Source organism: Juglans microcarpa x Juglans regia, chromosome 1D, assembly GCF_004785595.1.
Source record: "Juglans microcarpa x Juglans regia isolate MS1-56 chromosome 1D, Jm3101_v1.0, whole genome shotgun sequence".
In the NCBI taxonomy this organism is placed as follows: Eukaryota; Viridiplantae; Streptophyta; class Magnoliopsida; order Fagales; family Juglandaceae; genus Juglans; species Juglans microcarpa x Juglans regia.
Window position 1 is genome coordinate 9,268,570 of NC_054594.1, and position 19,120 is coordinate 9,287,689.

The window sequence follows — 19,120 nt, forward strand, 5'->3', positions numbered from 1 at the left end:
ATTTTCAATAAAAAAAGTCATGTCAGAGTCGGTACACCGCTCATACCTAATAATGCTTGTTTTAGGTTGTTTTCATTTTGAATGATTGTTCTTCTGCAAGAGTACTTCGACATTACTCCTATCTAGACTGCCCTGATTACTGGGAAGACCTTTTCAATCACACAATCGTGGCAAGCGTCATCTGTTTCCTCCTTTCTCTTATGCTGACTGTAAGAGGGTGGCCCTTGATCAAGCTTTCTGAGCTGGAATTTTAGCTTTCTGATGCCACCTCTTTGGTACCAAGTTAAGGTGAGATATATTATAAGATCAAAATTCCCAACAAACATTAATTAATAATAGACAGAAAAATATTTATAAAGTACTCAGGAATTGCCTCAGCTTTAGATGTTTGATAGAGTAATATGAACAAAAACCTTATCATAAGGTTTGCAAGTAATAGGACAGCTACCCCATATGCTTATCTGGAATACCACCAATCTTTGCAAATCCCATGTCAGCAATCAGTACTCTCCAATGAAAATGCAAGGTCGATTTAAACAAAAAATTTTAGGCAGACAATATATTAGCTAGAGTTTTGTTACTCATTATCTCCAGTACACACCACACACCACATTATTTATTTATTTATTTATTTTCTTTAATTTTTTTTTATTTTATTTTTCTTAAACTAATTGAATTCTTCTACTCATCATTCATATATCACACATTTAATAAGAGAAAAAAATAAAAATAAAAATGTGATGTATGGTGTGTAGTGTGTGAAGATGATAAATAAAATTTTTCTTAATAGTTAGGGTTTACCATACTTTTGCGTTTCTGGGAGAGAGAATTGCCACCCAAATCCACGTACTCCCTTTTACCTGCACATGCCAAATTGTGTGGACTTTTTGCAAGTTGTTATAAAGGAACTACTGTTAAGCAAGATCTTGTGTTGCTTCTTGTCGTGGGAACTCAAAAAAGGAAAAAGAAAAACTAAAATAAGTTAAAGAAGAACAATAAATCTCAACAGTGAACGCACAACATTTGAGAAGTTCTTCATCAATCACCATTATTCTATTTATATGAGTCATATATAGTAGAAATTAATCGAAAAATAAGAGTAAGATCATGTAGGTCTCGTTTAGTTATATAAAACATCTTATTTCATTATTATAATTTTTTTAAATTTTTATATAAAATATAGTAAAACAATTTAATTAATTTTTTAAATTTTAAAATAAAAATTAAATTAAAAAATTATATTTTAATAATATTTTATTTAACTTTTATCTCATTTATATATTCAAACAAACGAGTTGGCATGGAAGTCTTCAGAGGCCGTATCCAAAGAATTTGACTGGGGAAGCAGAATATATAACTCACATGCCGGTCACCAAATAAAACCCCAAACAAATAGGTTTCTAGATGCAGAAAGATAAACAATCACGTGCGGTTGAAACTTGAAACTTGAAACTTGAGACTGCCATGTAACTAATTTAAGTATGAGCGATGCTAGTGTGCATCAGCAGTATAGGACGCAGTCGAGTGTTTTACAGAGAACATCGACTATGTTAGGGTAAGATCGATCGAGACAACCATCTCCAATGCAACACTATATGACTGATCCTCAAAATAGTCACTGGTATTGTTGAGGTCTCACTTCTGATCGAGTTTGGGTTTATTGATCGGACTCGGTTCCTCCATTCCATAGTGCAAGTGAGTCCTCTAATAAGTTCGGTTTGGATTAAAAAATCTCTCAACTCATGATCTCATCTAATTATTATAATTTTTTTAAATTTTCATACAAAATAAAATAAAAAATTTAATTTTTTTAAATTTTAAAATAAAAATAATATTCGAATAATATTTTATTTAATTTTCATCTCAATTCATTTCATCTCATTTTAACTCACCCCTTACTCAATTAGGACTAATCCAACATATATCTAATACATCAATTATATATATATATATATATAAAAGACTTGCTATGACAAAGAGTTGCCGGGGAAAGAAAGTTGTCCCCATTTATATAAATGAAATGGCGGGGTTAGTGGTTAATGGTGGTTGGTGGTTGGGTGTGTCACACTTATTATGCATTTGTCAAAGTCTAAGTCAGGAAACATTATATTACTCTTGAATTTAGAATGTAATCTCATCAAAAATAGGCACCATACCACCACCATTCTTGACATTGGTAAGGAGAAAATAGGTTTTATTCATTTTATATAGATATTCGAGGAGAATTATATATATGCATCAAGAAAGGTCAACAAGCTGTCATTGTAACAAGTGCCATTGTGGCTTGGCCCCAGCACAACACGAGCAATCATGTCACAATTTTTTCCATTAAAGTAGGATGGATGATGGATTGCTGCAACCACGAAAGTAATACGTACACTAGCTAGGTTTTTATTATTATTATTATTTTTTTCCAGATGCTTGAATTTATCGATCGCGGTAATGTTCCTTTCAGATTGTGTCTCAAATTTCAACGGGAGCCAATGGAAAAATGAATGAAAAATGTTATTTTGTTCACTTTATTTATCCACTCATTTTTGCATTTCATATATTTTAATTTTTTTATTTATTTAATAATTAAGAAAGTGACTATTAGTATATTGATATTTTTTTTTATATTTTTTAAAAATGTTTTAAATAATAAAAAAGTATGAATAAAAAAATAAAAAGACCAATTTGACCTAGCGGTCACTTGGAGCGGACTATTCTGAGCGACAAGTAGCACCGCTCAAAACCAATTTTTAACTTTGCTCACCTCAATTTTTGTAGAGTGTTTTCGGATTAAATGTTTTAATTAGAAAAAAAAAATTAGACACAAAATAAAATCTTATATATAATATCTTTGCTCAAAACTCTCAAATAATATTGTAGAGTTCAATCTTTCATGTATCTATATTTTTGCTTGAAAAGGATCCGAAAGTCAACATTCAGCAGCTTGAAAATTGGGCAGGACACGACACAAACTATCATAGCAATGTCAACAATGTGTACAAGTTCTCCCACTAACGACGACTTGCGCACTGATCAGTACCATACCATGCATAAAAATTAACTTTATAAAAGCAAAGTAGTGATCAAGCAGAAGCTTTCAAAAACCCTCCCAACCTTGATCTAGCTCTAGCCCAGGCAGCCATGGTGGAGAGGGATCAAGCCAGACCTCTAGCCCCAGCAACTGACCGCTCGAGCAGCGACAATGATGAGGCTGCCCTACATATTCAGAAACTCCGTCGCAAAAGGTGCGTCAAATGGTGCGGGTGCGTAGCAGCCCTCTTGCTAATTCAAGCCGTGGTGATCTTGATCCTTATATTCACTGTTTTTCGCGTCAAAGATCCAGTCATTAAGATGAACGGGGTCACAGTCACCAAGCTCGAGCTAATCAACGGCACGACTCCTAAACCCGGCTCGAACATGTCTTTAACAGCAGATGTATCCGTGAAAAATCCCAACGTGGCATCTTTCAAATACAAGAACACCACCACAACTTTGTTTTACCACGGCATGTTGGTCGGCGAGGCACGAGGGCCACCAGGCCAGGCCAAGCCAAGGCGAACCATGAGGATGAACATCACGGTGGATATTATCACCGATCAGCTTTTGTCCAATCCGAACTTGGCAGCGGATTTGAAGTCGGAGGTGTTGTCAATGAGTAGCTATTCAAGAATACCAGGGAGAGTGAAAATGATAGGTATTATCAAGAAACATGTGGTTGTGAAAATGAATTGCACTTTCACGGTTAATATCACAAGCCAGGCAATACAAAGTCAGAAGTGCAAGCGGAAGGTTAGCCTTTAGGGTTATAGATCATAGAGTAGATTATTTGTAACTTAATACATGATGCAGTGGTTATAGCTAAATGGCCTTATGTTGTTATTTGTAGCAGATATTTACCTCATCTATTCATATATCTTTTGTGCATAATTAATAATTAATATTAGTGTGTGTATATATATATATATATATATATATATATTTATATATAATATATATAATTGCTGACTTCATATATAGCTGATCAAATTAATTATTATTTTAAGAAAAATTTTATTTGCAAGTTGCGGAGAATACGTCATTTATAGTACTACTGATTTGATATAATTTGATTTGTAAAAAAAGTTAAAAAATAAAATTATTGATTTTATATCCCTATCTTTGCATGTCATGATCATCTGGCAAAAGAAAACAACCTCTATATATACATGCCATTGAAATATGAAGACATAGCATGCAGCAACATGAAGGCTTAACTTAGGATCTACAAGAAAAACGAGTATTTGTGATTATTATTTTGCGATAAAAATGATTATTTGCGACGAAAATAGATTTATTTTAATTAAAAATAATCATTTCGTTAGAAATAACTGGTCGTAAAAAGTCATTTTTCTTGTTGCAGCTGCTGCCTCTGTACCAAGTTTATTTGGGATCCAAATGATCATTGATCTATCCTTCTTTGGGCCCCTACCTTAAAACTTTATTGGATCTTTTATTTCCAAAATAATTGAGAAAAATAAAGAATGAAGATGATCAAATCACAAACCCTGTAGATAGAAGTGAAACGTTCATTACCAAAAAATAAGAAAGAAAAAAACATACATATTTCGAGAAGTGATGATATCATAAGTACAAGATTAATGATGACATAACAAAGTGAGAACAAAGATTTATCTCCTCATAAATAGCAATATTGTCAAAAGAATTATAATTTGGGATAATGAAGAAAACTATATTTAATTTTCCCATGTTCCCAAGTGGAAACAAAATGGACGACAGTCTCGCTAGACTGATACTTTTGCTATGGAATAAGCAATTTTGTTCAAAGAAGAAAGTTATAATGCCGCTGAAATACCAATAAAGATAGGCCAGGATCATTTGATACTATATATATATATATATGTATATATATATATCCCCTTATTAGAATTAAATTAGAGATAAAAGAAGAGGAGGCCAGGTGTCATGAGGTACCTGTTCTCATACAAAAACCTCACTACGGTGACTAGTGCAGTGCTCAAAAAGAGTCTAAACAAAGAAAAGGGCAATAAATTAAACCATAAGTTTGGGCTCATATTCAACTGAGCTAATTGGGAGAAGACTGCAAAAGAAAGACTGGTGTGATCCAATAAGTGGATTGATTAATGGTTGAAACTTGAAAGTATAACTAGGAAAAATATTTTTGTAATTATTTGTTTGGGTGCATTCACATGAGAACTCCACTTCCACTACTACCTCCATGTAAGCAAAAACATAGTGGAATAACGAAAGACCAAAAAACTCGATCTTTGGTGGAACCTAATGAACACTGATCATGATTGTATTGGGACTTGAGGCTCACATGACGTTGGTGGGAATAGGGTGGGATGAGATGCATTTTGGAGTTTTAGGTTGTGTTTGAATGTTGAGCTGAGTTCAGCTGAGTTGAATTATTTATGAATAGTAGTGAGTTGAGTAGTAAAAAGAGTTATGTGAGACCTATCTGAACTGAGTTTAAAGTGTGTTTAGATGTTAAGATGAGTTTAATTTAATACTTTTGTTGAAAAATGTTTTAAGTTGTTTTAAGTAGAAAAATGTTGTGAGTCCTAAATACAATTAAACACAAGCTGTTTGACATAATGTCTCACAAAGCATGAGAGCATATTGGAGAGCCTTTCACTATATATATTTACCGTATAGATGTTTGAATGGAAAATAGAAATTATAGTCTCACATTACAATTGAGGAAGAATTGGAAGGTAGATGAGATTCAACCCTCTGTTTCCATATTTGTATTTTAGCCGTTGGGTATCTCTGTTTCCATGTATGGCTTTGTAGCCGTTGGTTGATTTGGGTCTTTGTATGGCTAGGTTTCCATTTAAGGCTTAGAAGCTTGGGGGGGGGGGGTGATTTCCTGAGTATTTTTAATAGGTCTCATATGTAAGAAGGTTTTGAATTGAGATGAGTTTAGTAATTTGAGAGTTAAATGTTTGGATGTTAGACTCAGTTTTAAATCAGACTGAACTTAACTGAGTTCAACTGAGTTTATGAACCAAACGCAGCCTTAAGGTTTAGGAGTCTATCGGTACCACACGTGTGGCTAGTGGAGTCTCGGATTCATGACAGCGTGTGGAACTCGTGTGCAGCATAGGTGCAGGTGTCTAAGCCTCATGCATTAATAAGATGATGGCGGTTCTTGGCTCATTTAGAGCACTCTCATTGGATTAGTTAAAAGCTAAATCAATGAGTATTTAGCTATTAGATAGCAAAATATGCTCACATTAGATTAGCCAAATTCCAAATATTTGAAATTTGGTTACAGTGACTTTCAAAAAAAATTTTAAATTTGAAGATTATTATACATATATCAAATACATATTTTATTAATTATTTCTCTCTCTCTTTCTTTCTATCACATTTTTTTTATCACAATTTGAGTTAGTGATATATTAATTTAATAATAATATGATTATTAATTAATATAAAATAGGTAGAATAGTAAAATATGATAAAATAAAATAAATTAATAATTAAAAAAATTAGATATTTTTGAAATTATTAGTTATTCATTACTATATAATGAATAAATGTATAATCTAATGTGGAGATTTGATGTGAATAACTAAAACCAAATTCATCTTATATTATTTTATTATTATATAATGAAAAAATAGCTATTTCAATATGGAGATTTATGTAAATGAAATAGTTAAAAATTAAATTTATCTTATATTTATAAAAAATATCCTTTAATTTTGATTAATCTAATAAGAATGCTCTAATAAATTAATTTTTGGAAAATGTTATGATATGACATCTGCGTTCATTTGAGGGTTAGAAAGTGACAAACCGGCACTTTTTCAATTACTGGAAAGAAAAACAAAACCATACATTATGAAATTTTAACCAAGGAAATGGGAGAATGAAGAAGGGACGAGAAAGGGGAACCTCTTCTTGGAGGGGCTCAAGGAAAGGAGGATGGGTTTTGACTCTTTTTTAGAGAGAGAGAGAGGGATTTTTCAGAGAGAAAATTATCTTTACTATGCTCACCAATATACTTAGTTTAGACAAATTGATCAATCCTTCATTTTATGGTTAGGCATAAAATAGGCTACAAACTCATTTCTAAATTCTTGAAAGTTGAAGCCACCTTAAAAATATCTTATCGGTGTAAAACTTGAAGTATTATGAAACCATTTCGGCTGTCAATTTTGAAGAACGACAAGTTGAAATGAAATTGAGAGAGAAAAACTTGTATTTTGTGTATTAAATTGTATAATGAAAGATCTTATTTACAGATAAATGATGTCTGAGAAAGAAAGAAATTACAATAAATCAAATTTGTTAATTGATTTACACAATAAACTAAATATCGTAAAAAATAAATCATATCATCTATATATTAGAATATTATAAATATATTCTATCATAAGAATAGTAATATTCTAACATCTCTCTCAAACTTAAGAGGATGATGAAGACGTCATCTTTGAGTTTAGAAATAAGATCATGTTGCCATCCAAGTGAATGGGATTTAGTGAAAACTTAAGAGGATGACCATGATGCAAAAGAGTGACTGAGAGGAGGCTGGGATTATGATAAGTGTCTGGAAGCAGGTGAAGGAGTGGCAAACTCCATATCATGAAAAGGGTGGGCGGCGGGACCTGCCTCCCATCCATTCCCAAACACCACCTTCTCTTCATGATTTTCAACATTGCTTTTGAGTTGATTGTCTCTTTCTTTCTCGAGTCTTGTGCACGTTTTATCTAGCTACACCATTTGCGAAGTTTTTAAGAATTGCGGTGAGGTAATGTTATATATAGTTTTGGAGAGCGTACTCTTCACATATTCCATTCGAATAAAATGAGAGTTATTATTAAAAAAAAAAAATTATACAGATCTTAAATTTATCTATTTTTTAAAAAAAAATACGTAAAAATTATACATTCAAAGATTATAAATATTATTTCTCATTCAATTCCCGTTTGTGGTACTCATAACCATCATTATGCACATTAGTTCTATTTGAGAGTAACTTTACTTTCACGCTTGGTTTACTTTAATATATATTCAGTTTATATTGGATATTTGAAAATTGCCTAATCCAGTACGAATTAGTTTATAAAATAAATAAAAGAAATGTAATCAACCAAACTCATAATAACCAAAAGAAGTACAGATTTTTTTTTTTTTTTTTTCATTTTATACAATACTTTACACAATAATATTTTCTCTTTCTTTAAAAAAGAAATAGGGAATCTTATGAACGTCTGACTTAAATGAAATGATTTAAATCTTGAGGTCAAGAAAATAAAATAAATAGAGAAAATATAAGCATTGGACCATTGACTACAACTATGACGTACGTACGGGACCAGAAGGACTTTTGGCGATAAGCAAACAGAAATGATCTCAGCCTTCCATCAGTGCTCCAATTTCAGAAGTGGTGTGTTTGTGGAGTATGAGGATTCTAGATGTTCAAAGTGGCGACAAAGTAGTCAAGCCATTCACATTGACTTGGAAATTCTAAGTATGTGTTTCTTATCATACGGGTCTCGATAATTTTATTTATTTATTTATTTAGTGAATAAAAAAATATTTTTTAATGATATTATAATATTTTTTAAAATATTTAAAAGAATAAAAAAAATGAATGAAAAATAAATAAAAAAAATAAAAGTTGTTTACTCTTATCAGACCGTATTTTGCTACACCTTTTGACCAAATTTAAATTGATGAGAAGAAGTAAATTATATTATTTATATTTTATCTTAACAATTTATTTCATTTATGTGGACTAGACTCGTTAATAAGTTGAAATATATATGCCTAATTAAAATTTAATATCTTTATTTTAATATAATGTGAAATTATCACTTATTTAAAAAATTAAATCGATGTGAATGGATTAATTCAATTATATCTTAAAAATCTCAAAGTGAAGTATAGTGGGAATTGTCTTCTAGTTCAGTTATCCCCTATGTAGGCCCAAATTTGTTGTCCACTACAAGATTTAATGGACTGATCCCTCTCTAATCAGTATGTAATTGTTGAGAACATGAAGCGCGATAGCTGCTGACTACCTGTGCATACAATATTATATGTATTACTTGTTGAGAAATTCTAAACGAATTCATTATGGACTTTATAAGAAATTATCTCACTCTTTTTATTAGGTCTTTTATAAAGAGAAATGAATGTTTCTATATTATATTATAGCAGGTTAACCTATAATCTATGATGAGCTCTTGCGACCTATCCACGATAATGGTACCAGAAATGCTGGCCCACACGTGAAGATGCGTGTTGAGAAGTCCCACACGATTTAGAGACAAACTTATCCTGGACTTTATAAAGAATTACTCTACTCCTTCTATTAGGCCTTGTACGGGAAGAATGAGTGTTTCTACACTACGTGGCAATCTATTTTATCAGTGTTTTTATTTTTATTTTTAATTTAAAATTTAAATTTTGAATTTTAAAATTTTCTTCATTTTCAATAGTTGATACATTAAAACATATGATTATGTAAATAAAATTGTAAGTATAAATAATATTTTTGATATTTTATTGAAATGTTCAAGGAGTTGATATGGGTTGTTCCCTCCAGGTGGGGAGGGGAGAGTACATGAGGGGAAGTTCTCATAATATCCCCCCACAATGTTTGCTTATGCGGATTTAGCATATAATGACTGAGGAGAAATCATCCTTTTGATGGAACATCCTTCACTGTGGGAACCATTATCGTAATTTTACTATCTTGAATGGCGGTGATGACATCTAGAAAGTCTCATTTTAGTAATGATTCCTATAACTCTATTTTATAATATTTATACAACTATCTCCAAAAATAAAGATATTTGTGAAAAATAGTGTTATTTTTATAAATTATTTTACAAAAATATCTCTAATTTAGAATATGATTATATAAAAATTATAAAAAATAATTGTAAGTATATGATTTTTCTTCCTTTAAATATGATACTGTTCATTTCGTGACAACATGCCTCTATGACTGCTAGAAGGAATATTTTTGCCTCACTAAATTGAGTAGGGTTTGGTTTGTATTATTGGTGCATAAGATAATGATATATATAAGACTCGCATAAAATGAGTTTTTTTTTTCATTTTTTCTTGGTAGGACTCACTTTTTTATCAAATACCTAGGTCGTGATTTGTGTATTTGAAATTTGTGGACAAATGCATATGGGCAACAACCAGGACGGCTCAATGGTAAGATCATTTAGGCCATTGTCTAAACCCCCATTTTATGTAAGGCCTCTAAAAATTAAAATGTATTTATTTTAATTTAAAGAAAAACCATTTCATTAAATAAAATTTTAAATAATTTTTATAGTTTTCAATGTGTGCAATGCCTCATAATACTAAATTTAATATTTAATACAATGAATTTTTTTAATAAGTAATAAAATGAATTATTTATATTTTAAATAAATTTTTTAAGATCTTGTTAAATTGAGATAAGTTGTCTCTTTTTACATTTTTAATTGTTAGTAATTAAATTTCTAACTTTTAGAATACTCTCTTACAGTTCCTCGTGTTTCGCACTTTATTCTCGTAGAACGTAACGATCGAGATAAGTTAGCTCTTAACTTACTATTAATTTACTGTGTATGTGTATTGAGACCTTATTTTAAATTATTGTTATAAATTCACAAAAATTATCATTTTATTGTAAAGTTTGAAAATATTTCATATAATAATTTATATTTTATTTTACTATAAATTATAATGATTAGTGATGGTTATTATTTTTCTATCTTTATTGTAAATAATTAATGAAGGGTAATATCCATTTAAAAAAAAAAAAAAAAAAAAACATGTAAAGGTCCATCCAAAGAGGATGCCCAAAAATCAAGTCCTAGACCATAAACTCCTCACAAGAAAATATTGAAACATACGGCATACTCTTCTTCTCACTTCCCCCAGACCTAAAAGAATTAAATGCAGCAGCTGGAATACCCACCCACCCTCCCTCCCCAAAGGCAATTCTCACCCCCCTAATTTCCTCCCCTCTCCCTCAACAAATGGCTAAATCCCTTCCTTCTCCTCCTCTTCTTCCCCTCCGTCATCCCTCTCCCAATGTCCACCCCAACCACAACCAGCACAAACTACCTCACTAACATTGGCCTCGGCTACGCCATCGCTATCGCTCTCGGCTTCCTCGTCCTCCTCTCCACTCTCCTCCTCGCCTCATACCTTTGCTGTCGCTCCCATCGGTCTTCCAATAACCCCATCAACAACGGCAGGAACAGCAGTCATAACGCCAACCCCAGTGACGGTATCATCCTTCCCCGCATAATCTTCGTCGCCGAGGACGAAGACGGAGAGACGCTTGATGAGAACGTCGCCGTCGGGATCGACCAGAGCGTTATCAACTCATACCCCAAGTTCCCGTACTACTGCAAGGATGGCAACATGGGTACCAATAGTACGACGTGTTCGATCTGCCTGTGCGAGTACAAGGATTCGGAAATGCTCAGGATGATGCCCGAGTGTCGCCATTACTTCCATTTGTACTGCATCGACCCCTGGTTGAAGCTCAATGGGTCGTGCCCGGTTTGCCGGAACTCGCCGCTGCCAACCCCGCTGTCCACGCCGCTCTCGGAGGTGGTGCCACTCTCGCAGTACGCCGCGGATCGGTGGCGGAGGAGGTGATAGATTTGTGGGTTTTTTTGTTTCCCTTTAAATCTTTCTTTTTGGGTAGTGGGTGGTTTGTGGCTTTGCTGTTTGGGTTGTTTGTTTGTATGGTTGCTGACTGGGAAAATTGTAAATTTTGGATAGTTTAGGTATTCGGCTTTTCCTAGGGTCTTTGTGTTACTTAATCATGGTTTCAGTGATCGAAATTAGAGCATAAAGTCTCCTTTTTTATCTTTGAAAGAGATGGTTGTCAGTGTTTCACAGACATGGAATTCTGGAATTTTATCATTTTTTTTTTCCTAAATGCTTGGGTAACTGGGTTGTACATGTGCATCAGTTTAGTTTAATGCTTTTCAATATGGCGTATGAAATTCCACCTGTTAAACACATCCTTCTACATGACGAGTAAATTCATATTCAGTCTTTCTGTAAGTTTAACGGACAACCTAAGACATGGAGGTGTTGGATGGAACAGTTCTGTAAGTTTAGTAGTACAACGGGATGCAGTTCCTCACTAGTGCTTGCTCCCACAACATCATGATGGGGCCTCTAGATTTGTATCATGCCAGAAGGCCCAGAACTGTTGTACTCTGATGATCTGTTTTAACATAAATTGAGGGACAATGTGCAGTTTGAGTAAAAGACAAAGTACCTACCCCGAAAAAAAAAAATAAATAATAATACTAATAGAAGAATATTGAAGGGGTTGACCAGTTATCTTGAAGTAATACGAAGTTCTAAGAAGGGAAAGTAATTCAAATTAACAACTCGAACTGCTTCGATAATCCTACCGAGAAGAAAACCAAAATAATAAAAAAAAAAAAAAAATCTGTAGACTCTGATCTCAATATCCATTTCTTCAGCAACACTTAAAACTACATGGTATAAGTTTATAACTTCAGTTAATATCAAAGGCCAATCCTCCCCCTCCCTCCTCTTTTTCCTGGCAAAGTTTTCAGCTTAGAATCTCAGGTATATCGTTCAAACCATTTTGCTCTTTTACTTTTTCTCTCAGTCCAAATTCTGTTTTTTATCGCTTTCAAGGATTACTGATTTATTGCTGTAAAGATCATTTCAGTTTCTGTAAATGCTGTTGTCGCTGTTCCTTCTGCTGAAAAGAACTCTGGGAAATTTCAAAGTCCAGTTTTTAAAGTACAGAGATGCCTAAACCAAACAATTTTATGAAGTTAAAAGCGTGGAGAGGGCGGCTTCACAGGCCAATGCTTTTGTTGGTCATCTTTGCTATTCTCATGTCCATTGTCACCTTATCCAAATTCTACTGTGTCAGATCTCTTTTTCCTACAGATACTTTCTGCAACCACATGAAGCCTGACAGCCGAAATGGAACTGGAAGTGAAGTAAGAATTACTATCCAAACAGTAATTCAGAAAATCCAACTAGAGATGAGCACGATGAGAGATATGCCAACCAACTCATCCTCATCAGCATCTCTATCGAGATACAGTGCGTTTCTTGCAGATATCCTTGCGCTCATCGAGTCGACGCATGCGTCTTTACCATCCAGTGAAGATCCTTATCAGCATGACAGTGAAAGGAGTAGTCTCCATACTCTATCCAATGAACCTGCAGATTATTTCTTCATTGAAGAGATGCGCAAGTATGTAAGAATGAAGCCCAACAGACTAGGTAAACAGAACTTCATGGGAGCAAATGGAACTTTCACTAGCATCGGCCATGCTTGTTTTGCTGTGAAGAAAGAGCTTGAGGAGTATATGGATTATGATATTGGTGAAATCTGCAATGATGATTGGAAACTAGCTCAAAGGCTTATGATTCATGGCTGTGATCCGTTACCAAGGAGGAGATGCTTCTCAAGAGCCCCAAAGCTATATAGCAGGCCATTTCCCATCAATGAGTCTTTGTGGAAGCTCCCGGACAATAGAAATGTCCGATGGAGTCAATACCGATGCAAGAACTTCACTTGCCTGGCCAGCAATTCCCCTGGAAAGGGATTCTTCAAATGTGCAGATTGTTTCAACCTTTTGCATCACGAAATTCCCAGATGGATTGAACAGGTAAACTTGCTGCCGAACTCAAATCTGACTGCAGATTTCCTTATACCTAAAGTGCTAGGAATTAAGCCTGGAGAGATCAGAATTGGATTGGATTTCAGTGTTGGAACTGGGACTTTTGCTGCAAGGATGAGGGAGTTCAATGTCACAATAGTCTCAGCAGCTATCAATCTGGGGGCACCCTTCAATGAAATGATAGCTCTTCGAGGACTTGTTCCTCTCTACTTGACAATAAATCAACGGCTCCCCTTCTTCGATAACACTCTCGATATGATTCACACGACAAGATTTCTTGATGGCTGGATTGATTTTGTGCTTCTGGACTTTGTATTGTATGATTGGGATAGAGTTATAAGGCCTGGGGGTTTGTTGTGGATTGACAGCTTTTTCTGTTTGAAAGAGGATCTGGATGATTATTTAGAAGCCTTCAAGATATTAAGGTATAAAAAGCATAAATGGGTTGTGGTTCCAAAGCTGGATAGAGATGATAGAGAGGTATTCTTTTCAGCTGTATTAGAGAAGCCACCTCGACCTTTCAGATAATCATAGTGTTGCATCCATTCATGCTTATAATAATTCTACTTCTCTGATTTAGTCTAGTTGCCATAATGTTGATGCTTGAATATTTGACAGGAGTAAGCATCTAAGGTATTGTCAGGTATTCTAAGAATACTTCATTACTATTTATTATTTTATTATTACTTTTCACTTACTTTTACTATTATTCAATATTCTAGCATTATTTTTTCACTACTATTCATAGAATACCTCATTACCCAAACGCAACCTATATATCAAAGTTGTTTCAACAAATTGAAACAATTGGAAGATATTGTGAATGTGGTCTAATAATTTTGGTATTTCCTTCAAAGTGTCTATGAAACATTATATTTGCAAGTTTGTATGGAGGACAGACCATACACATGATAGAAATCTAATTTTAGAAGAAGTTCACTTGCAAATTATATCATGTATTTAATTATTAAACTAAGTAGTAACCACTCAAATCATTGATTTTGCATTAGGGTCAAAAGCTTTGAGTCAAAATAGTCCATTATTAGTGAAAACAAACTTTATGAATGAGCATCCAATGAAGTAAGATACTTTTTGGTTAAAATGATACATACAAGTAGAAAATATTTTAGGAAAAGAGAAATCAAAACTGTTCAATTACAAGTCATTTATAATGATGGGTGACACTTGAAGAAGCAAATCTATGCTCTCTCTCTCTCATATACCTTTTATAATAAAATTTAATTCTTTAATCTTGAGTTATTGATATCGGATTTGTGTATCATATTTTGGGATTCACCTCCAATACATTTAATTTTTTTATTATTTTGTTTAAAAAAGAAAAAAGAAAAATCAAGTGATAGTTTGTAAATTTTACACTGATGGAGTTTCTTTTAAATAAATATTTATTTCATTTCATAAATTTACCGTATAACATCTATTATCTTATTTTTAATGCAACTTAAATACATGTAAAGTCAAAAAGAGAAGGCATACGAATCAAGTAGACGGCAGGTTTGGAGTGAGATGAGAATTTAATATTTTGTTTGAGAGTTTAAAAATATTATATTTTAATATTATTATTATTTTAAAATTTAAAAAATGTAAATTAATATTTAAAAAAGTTGAATTGTTTATTATATTTTATATAAAAATTTTATAAAAATATAATAATAAAATAAAATAAACTGAGATAAAATAAAATGAAATAAAATAAAATAAAATAAGATGAAAATTTTATGTCTCATCCACTCTTTGAATCTGCCATTTGAGACGATTTGGAGAGCAGCCATTGGCCACTGACGTGGAAACCCACCCTGATTTAACCCCACCGACGCTTCAAAAGGGAAATCAGCCGTCCATTTCCATTTTCCACCATCTCTCCAATCATATTCAGCCACGTGTCTCTCACTCCGGTGGCTTTCCGTAACATCCACCGTCCACCACGGCATGTACTTTATTGGCATAAAGTAAAAGGATACGATACAAATATGCGCCGTCAAATCTAACGTCTTCGCATCTCGAACGTATACAATCCAACGCCGTCAATGTTTGCGGTCACAAATTCTCCGAAGCACTAGGCTCGTTTCCCAAACCTCAGGCTCGGCCTCGGCGTGATTGGTGATTACCACCCAAACAGTCACGATCTCACCTCATTACTCGCCTTTTATAAAAATCTCACTGAGATTTCTCATTCGAATCCTATTTTTCATTTCAATTTGTTTGTGGTTTTTGATTATCTTCTTTTGCTGTCGGATTTGGAGCTTTGGTGTTCGGAAAGAATGGCGGATCAGTCTGAGAGTGCCGGTTCGACGGTCGAGTCGGTGACGGAGAAGATAAGCGAGAAGATTCACGCGCACGACTCGTCTTCATCGGATTCGGATGACGAGAAAACGGTCTCGCCATCCTCGTCGGCGAAAGCCAAGGTTTTCCGTCTTTTCGGGAGGGAGAAACCGGTTCACCAGGTTTTCGGCGGAGGAAAGCGTACGGTCATAGTCTCCCTCCTTTAGATTACATCTTGATATGATATGGGATATGTTATCAGATTTAGTAGGCATTACCTGGCCGTGTTTTAAATTATCTTCTGTTAATTTTTTTTCCTTGAAAATATTAATCCTTTTTGAAGCAACGAGGCTGATCCGATATGCGTGCCAAAAGAGTGCTTAGTCTGATTTCTGCTTTTTTTCGAAAGTGATGGGAGTACTTTTGAAATGAGAGGAAACCTATGCGTTTGGACTTTTAGGAACATAAGCTTGGTTTTGTTCTTTGTCAAATTTTGCTCAATGATCCATATCGGCATTGAGCTAATTTGGTGAATTGTGTTTTTAAATCTCTTATAAAGCTTATAAGCCCGGTTTGCTTGCTGGTGAAATGTCGAAATTGTTATGCAAAAATTGGATTTGAAGTATGTTTCTTGAGAACCCGTCAGAAAGTGATCTTAAAATTCACGTTAAATCCTTTTCTTTTCTTTTCTTTTTTGTTGCTATCGATATTCACACCAAATCTTAAAAATCCGATTATAGGTCAGAAAGTTAGCTGAATGAGCGTTTTACCAAATTTCTGAACTTGTTGAGACGATTAATATTTCCCTGGTGACTTTTAATGTTTCCCGAAAGATTGCAATTCTGAAGTGAACAATTTATCTTTTTCTTCAACTAAGGTACTAAGAAGCAATGCAAGTGTTGATTATGTCTTTAAATTGTGTACTTTCCCTCACTTCTTCGATGATTTGGTGCAGCTGCTGATGTGTTCTTATGGAGGAACAAGAAGATTTCAGGCGGTGTTCTCGGTGGAGCCACTGCAATCTGGGTTTTCTTTGAATTGCTTGAATATCACCTGCTTACTCTTGTGTGTCATATTCTGATTCTAGCTCTTGCAATCCTGTTCCTGTGGTCCAATGCATATACCTTTATCAAGAAGTAGGCCTTATGCGTCTTCACATTATGAGCCCTTAATCTATATAAAGTTCTGTTCTTAGGTATCTAGGCCGTGATTTTCATCTATAGTTCTATTTAGTTTATTGCCTAAGATGTCTATCTGTAGGACTCCACCCCGCATCCCAGAAGTTCATCTTCCTGAGGAGCCATTCTTGCAAGTTGCTGCAGCCCTGAGAATTGAAATTAACCACGCTTTTGCAGTCTTGCGTGATATTGTGACTGGAAGAGATTTGAAGAAGTTTCTCATTGTACGTATTGTCTATGTTTCTTTGGAAAAAAAAAAAAGTTCACCTTGTAGTTTAGAAAAGCCTTCGAGTCTTTAGTGGATTAGCTTCTTGTGATCTTTTAACTTGGTGCACTTGTTGGTTTAGCAAGTATATAGTTGTTGGTTAATTTCTGTTGTATGGTTTCTAATGAAATTGTGTTTTCCATGTCAGGTCATTGCTGGCTTATGGGTTATTTCAATTGTGGGGAGTTGGTGCAATTTCTTGACCTTGTTCTACATATGTAATATCCACAAAACTTATGTTTATGCATATGCTATTGAACATAGTTTTTATATTGTGTACTGAATTTGGAGAATATTGATTTGGAAACAGCTTTCGTTTTGCTGCACACCGTGCCTGTTCTGTATGAGAAGCACGAGGACAAGGTCGATCCATTTGCAGAGAAGGCAACAATCCAGATTAAAAAGCAGTATGCAGTGTTTGATGCTAAGGTATTGAGCAAGATTCCAAAAGGTCCATTGAAAGGAAAGTTGGCATAGAATAGGTAAGGCATTTTCTATTGTTGGACAACCCATCTAGGCAATGGGTTTTGTAGGTTGTGATTGTGCTCGCACTTTTTTATATTTTCTAGAGCCTCCCAAAGTTGTTTATTAGTGTTCTCAGTTTCCCATTTGGTGGATTTGGTATGTGAACTTAGTTGCAAGTTTTAGGTGTGAAATTTGCTATTGTACTTTTTCGGTGACATTCTAATGGCACCTCACTATAGGTGTTTTTGTGAACAACTTTTATTAGTATATTGGAAGCCTTCTTTTACTGTGGGTTTTACTAGTGTGGATGGGGCTTGATTCTTTTTTTTTTATATAACTATGGGTGTCCGGGCCAGCTTGCGTGCACCTCGACTAATCCCATGGGGCTCTAAAGTTAACGACTAAGTAAACCTCCAGTGTAGATGGGGCTTGATTCTACCAGTCATTTTTTTAGGCAATTCAGTCTATTTTTATTTTATAGACCCATTAATTAAGGGAAAATGTTTTGTACAACTCCTCTGGGAAAGAAATAGGACCTATTATCTAGGGTGGGTTTTACTGTTTTTTAAAGGCCATGCAAGTCATGCCTGTATAGCATTAGTCTTGATTAAGTTCCCTGGATGTCTCTATCCTTGGAAATGTATGCAAATACTTCTCATAACAACTATAAAAGAAGACTATCTGTTTTTACGCCTCCCATCTGCTTCAACCTCATGTATAAAACTGAAGTATCTATGCATGAGCGAGGTCTTTGGCACAACCACATCGACTACAAGCAAGCAAGGACTATCTTCTCTTCCTGATAAAATCTGAAGAATAAAACAGCCTATATTGACGGTTGCAGTACTTCTTTTGTCACATTACACAGCAACATAATCCACTAATACTTGCATCCTGCTGCTAACTTTACTTCCAACATGAAATTAAAGCGAAGTTGCATAACCCACAAGTTTTTGAGCATGCAGTGGTGTTAAAAATTTGAGGGCAGTAATAGTTTAATTTCTTTTAAAAACCCCAATTATAATATTTGAAAACTCTCCCTATGGGAAATGCTATACATCAGCTACTATTCATTCACACATTTACAGTTTTTGTTTTTTTTTTCACAGTATGTGATGTGTTTTTTTATAGGGTGTGGTAGTGAATAGTAGTTGATGAGAAAAATTATTCATAAAAAAACGATTGAACATAAAAATTCTTATAAATTATGGAATCAATAAAAGGAACCAAGATGGTTGGTTACCAAGAAAGGAGAT

General features: G+C 34.0%; 4 protein-coding genes across 5 annotated transcripts; all 4 read left to right on the top strand.

Annotated features, from left to right (window-relative positions):
• Nucleotides 1-3,024: 3,024 nt before the first annotated feature.
• LOC121252723 lies at nucleotides 3,025-3,929 on the top strand. Its single transcript, XM_041155651.1, has one exon. It carries the CDS (start codon nucleotides 3,133-3,135, stop codon nucleotides 3,790-3,792), a length of 660 nt encoding a protein of 219 aa, XP_041011585.1. The 5' UTR covers nucleotides 3,025-3,132; the 3' UTR covers nucleotides 3,793-3,929.
• A 6,950-nt stretch (nucleotides 3,930-10,879) lies between these two features.
• LOC121239481 (RING-H2 finger protein ATL67-like) lies at nucleotides 10,880-11,863 on the top strand. Its single transcript, XM_041136739.1, has one exon. It carries the CDS (start codon nucleotides 11,071-11,073, stop codon nucleotides 11,644-11,646), a length of 576 nt encoding a protein of 191 aa, XP_040992673.1. The 5' UTR covers nucleotides 10,880-11,070; the 3' UTR covers nucleotides 11,647-11,863.
• A 577-nt stretch (nucleotides 11,864-12,440) lies between these two features.
• Nucleotides 12,441-14,221, top strand: LOC121239468 (probable methyltransferase At1g29790). Of its 2 annotated transcripts, XM_041136726.1 has the most exons (2): nucleotides 12,441-13,664; nucleotides 13,763-13,901. In XM_041136726.1, exons 1-2 carry the CDS (start codon nucleotides 12,789-12,791, stop codon nucleotides 13,850-13,852), a joined length of 966 nt encoding a protein of 321 aa, XP_040992660.1. In that variant the 5' UTR covers nucleotides 12,441-12,788; the 3' UTR covers nucleotides 13,853-13,901. The 2 variants fall into 2 exon arrangements, with proteins under 2 accessions (XP_040992660.1, XP_040992652.1); XM_041136718.1 differs by having other exon boundaries at nucleotides 12,441-14,221.
• A 1,475-nt stretch (nucleotides 14,222-15,696) lies between these two features.
• On the top strand, nucleotides 15,697-18,150 carry LOC121239491 (reticulon-like protein B5). The gene is made up of 5 exons (XM_041136748.1): nucleotides 15,697-16,157; nucleotides 16,912-17,092; nucleotides 17,217-17,358; nucleotides 17,548-17,617; nucleotides 17,710-18,150. The coding sequence occupies exons 1-5, from the start codon at nucleotides 15,956-15,958 to the stop codon at nucleotides 17,874-17,876; spliced, it is 762 nt and encodes a 253-aa protein (XP_040992682.1). The 5' UTR covers nucleotides 15,697-15,955; the 3' UTR covers nucleotides 17,877-18,150.
• Nucleotides 18,151-19,120: the final 970 nt, after the last annotated feature.

Coding starts and splice junctions, on each gene's coding strand:
- LOC121239491 (XM_041136748.1), top strand. CDS start 15,956: ATGGCGGATCAGTCTGAGAGTGCCGGTTCGACGGTCGAGTCGGTGACG. Junction 17,359..17,547: donor ATTTGAAGAAGTTTCTCATT/GTACGTATTGTC, acceptor TTTCCATGTCAG/GTCATTGCTGGCTTATGGGT. Junction 17,618..17,709: donor CTTGACCTTGTTCTACATAT/GTAATATCCACA, acceptor ATTTGGAAACAG/CTTTCGTTTTGCTGCACACC.
- LOC121239468 (XM_041136718.1), top strand. CDS start 12,789: ATGCCTAAACCAAACAATTTTATGAAGTTAAAAGCGTGGAGAGGGCGG.
- LOC121239481 (XM_041136739.1), top strand. CDS start 11,071: ATGTCCACCCCAACCACAACCAGCACAAACTACCTCACTAACATTGGC.
- LOC121252723 (XM_041155651.1), top strand. CDS start 3,133: ATGGTGGAGAGGGATCAAGCCAGACCTCTAGCCCCAGCAACTGACCGC.